Source organism: Penaeus monodon, chromosome 19 (assembly GCF_015228065.2).
Source record: "Penaeus monodon isolate SGIC_2016 chromosome 19, NSTDA_Pmon_1, whole genome shotgun sequence".
Classification (NCBI taxonomy): domain Eukaryota; kingdom Metazoa; phylum Arthropoda; class Malacostraca; order Decapoda; family Penaeidae; genus Penaeus; species Penaeus monodon.
In genome coordinates this window covers 30,630,262-30,631,852 of record NC_051404.1, presented here as the reverse complement: position 1 = coordinate 30,631,852, position 1,591 = coordinate 30,630,262, and the positions used below count along the sequence as shown (strand labels likewise).

General features: G+C 44.9%; 1 protein-coding gene across 1 annotated transcript in view; it reads left to right on the top strand.

Moving 5' to 3' along the window:
* The window catches only part of LOC119585378 (metabotropic glutamate receptor 8-like), a 54,086-nt gene that overhangs the window by 18,685 nt on the left and 33,810 nt on the right, over nucleotides 1–1,591 (top strand). The window contains exon 8 of the mRNA XM_037934045.1: nucleotides 1,238–1,387. Within this exon, the coding sequence (XP_037789973.1) occupies nucleotides 1,238–1,387 (150 nt within the window). The remainder of the gene's footprint in view (nucleotides 1–1,237; nucleotides 1,388–1,591) is intronic.

The window sequence follows — 1,591 nt, the reverse complement described above, 5'->3', positions numbered from 1 at the left end:
CAAGCAGAGGGATCTAAAGAGAGAGAGCCCGGAGGAAAAGAAACTGGGTCGTTTGTGTTAAAACTTTTTGCCAGGTTTAATGAACCGGAATTTGCCGCCCGGTCTGAGTACACGTCTCTGGTAAAGTTTGGAACGTGAGAGCCGCCCTGATTGGAAAAGAAAGTACGCCCACTTGAGTCCTGATTAAGGAACTGGATGCTGATCACGGCAAAGGAACACGGGCGGGGCTTTGAAAGTGTTAAAAGGTCTGTAAGTTATAGTTGCCAAAAAAAAAAGTTATTTAATCATAATGGATTCTATTTAGGTTCGCATTCCTTCATTTCGGAAATCTGAATATTATACTAATTTAACTATTTCATAACTTTATTTTATTTTTACTTCTTCCTACTTTACTGCTGTTCCACCTGATATGTTCATTTAGTTTAATCCAGCACCGTAGCTCCTCCTTCCCTCCCTCGAATTCGTGACACCCTTGACATCTTAAATCCCCCTCCCCCTCCCCCTCTCCCTCTTCCTAAGGCCGTGACCCAAAAAGACTCCCATTTAATTAGTTTCGTCATAATTTAACTTGTTTTTTTTCTCTCTCTTTTTTGGTCCCATCGCCCTCTACGATTTTCTAAAATCATGAACCCATGCACACGTCTCCCATGTCTCTTTACAAACTGATGACCTGAACCTCCCCTTGTTCCATAATTCCCCTTGCAAGCAGCACACTACTGTGACCTTGCATGACCTTCCTCCCTTCCCATGTTTTCCCTCGGCACCCAACATAACGGCCTAACCGCACATGATCTGCCACATTGCAATTAACACATCACTCTAACCTCACCTGACCTCTTTGCCTCTCCCATGATTCCCCCTGTACATCACCAGCTGATATGATCTTTCTTCTTTCATGATTCACCTGCCAACCAGCACATCACTGTTGCCTCACATGTCATCCGATGACGGCCATAGAGCTTACAAATTTGCACCTAGCGCGATCCCCTCGCAACCAGGACATCACTCTGACCTCACAAGACCTCCCACTCTTTTCCGTGACTTTTATTGCAGCCAACACATCACTCTGGCCTCATACGATCACCTCCTGCAGATTCCACATCACTGTAGCCTCACAGATCCTTCCCCTTGCAACGAGCACACTCTTGTCCTCACATGACCTCCCTATTCCCCTCCATGATTTACCTTGCAACCACCACATCACTCTAACCTCACGTGACCTTACTTTCCCCCGCAGGACTTAGTAAAGATGACTTTAAGTTCGACAGCCAGGGTGATGGTCCTGCTCGCTACAACATTATCCATTTCAAGCAGACAAGCAAGTTTCGCTACAGCTGGGTCACCGTCGGTCATTATGTTGAAGGGGAGCTTATGCTGAATATGTCAGGTCAGTCGGTGCCGTGTTCCTATTCATACGTTTATGTGTGTTTATTCAATATCGTTTGTTGATTTTGTGATTTTGCGGTATGGTTGTGAATCGTTGGGGATTTGAAAATAGTGGTTGTGGTTGAAGTAAATAAAGCCCTTTGAATTATGTAGGGCCAGAAGGACTATGAATAATCTTTGATAAGGATGTGACAGATACCCCCCC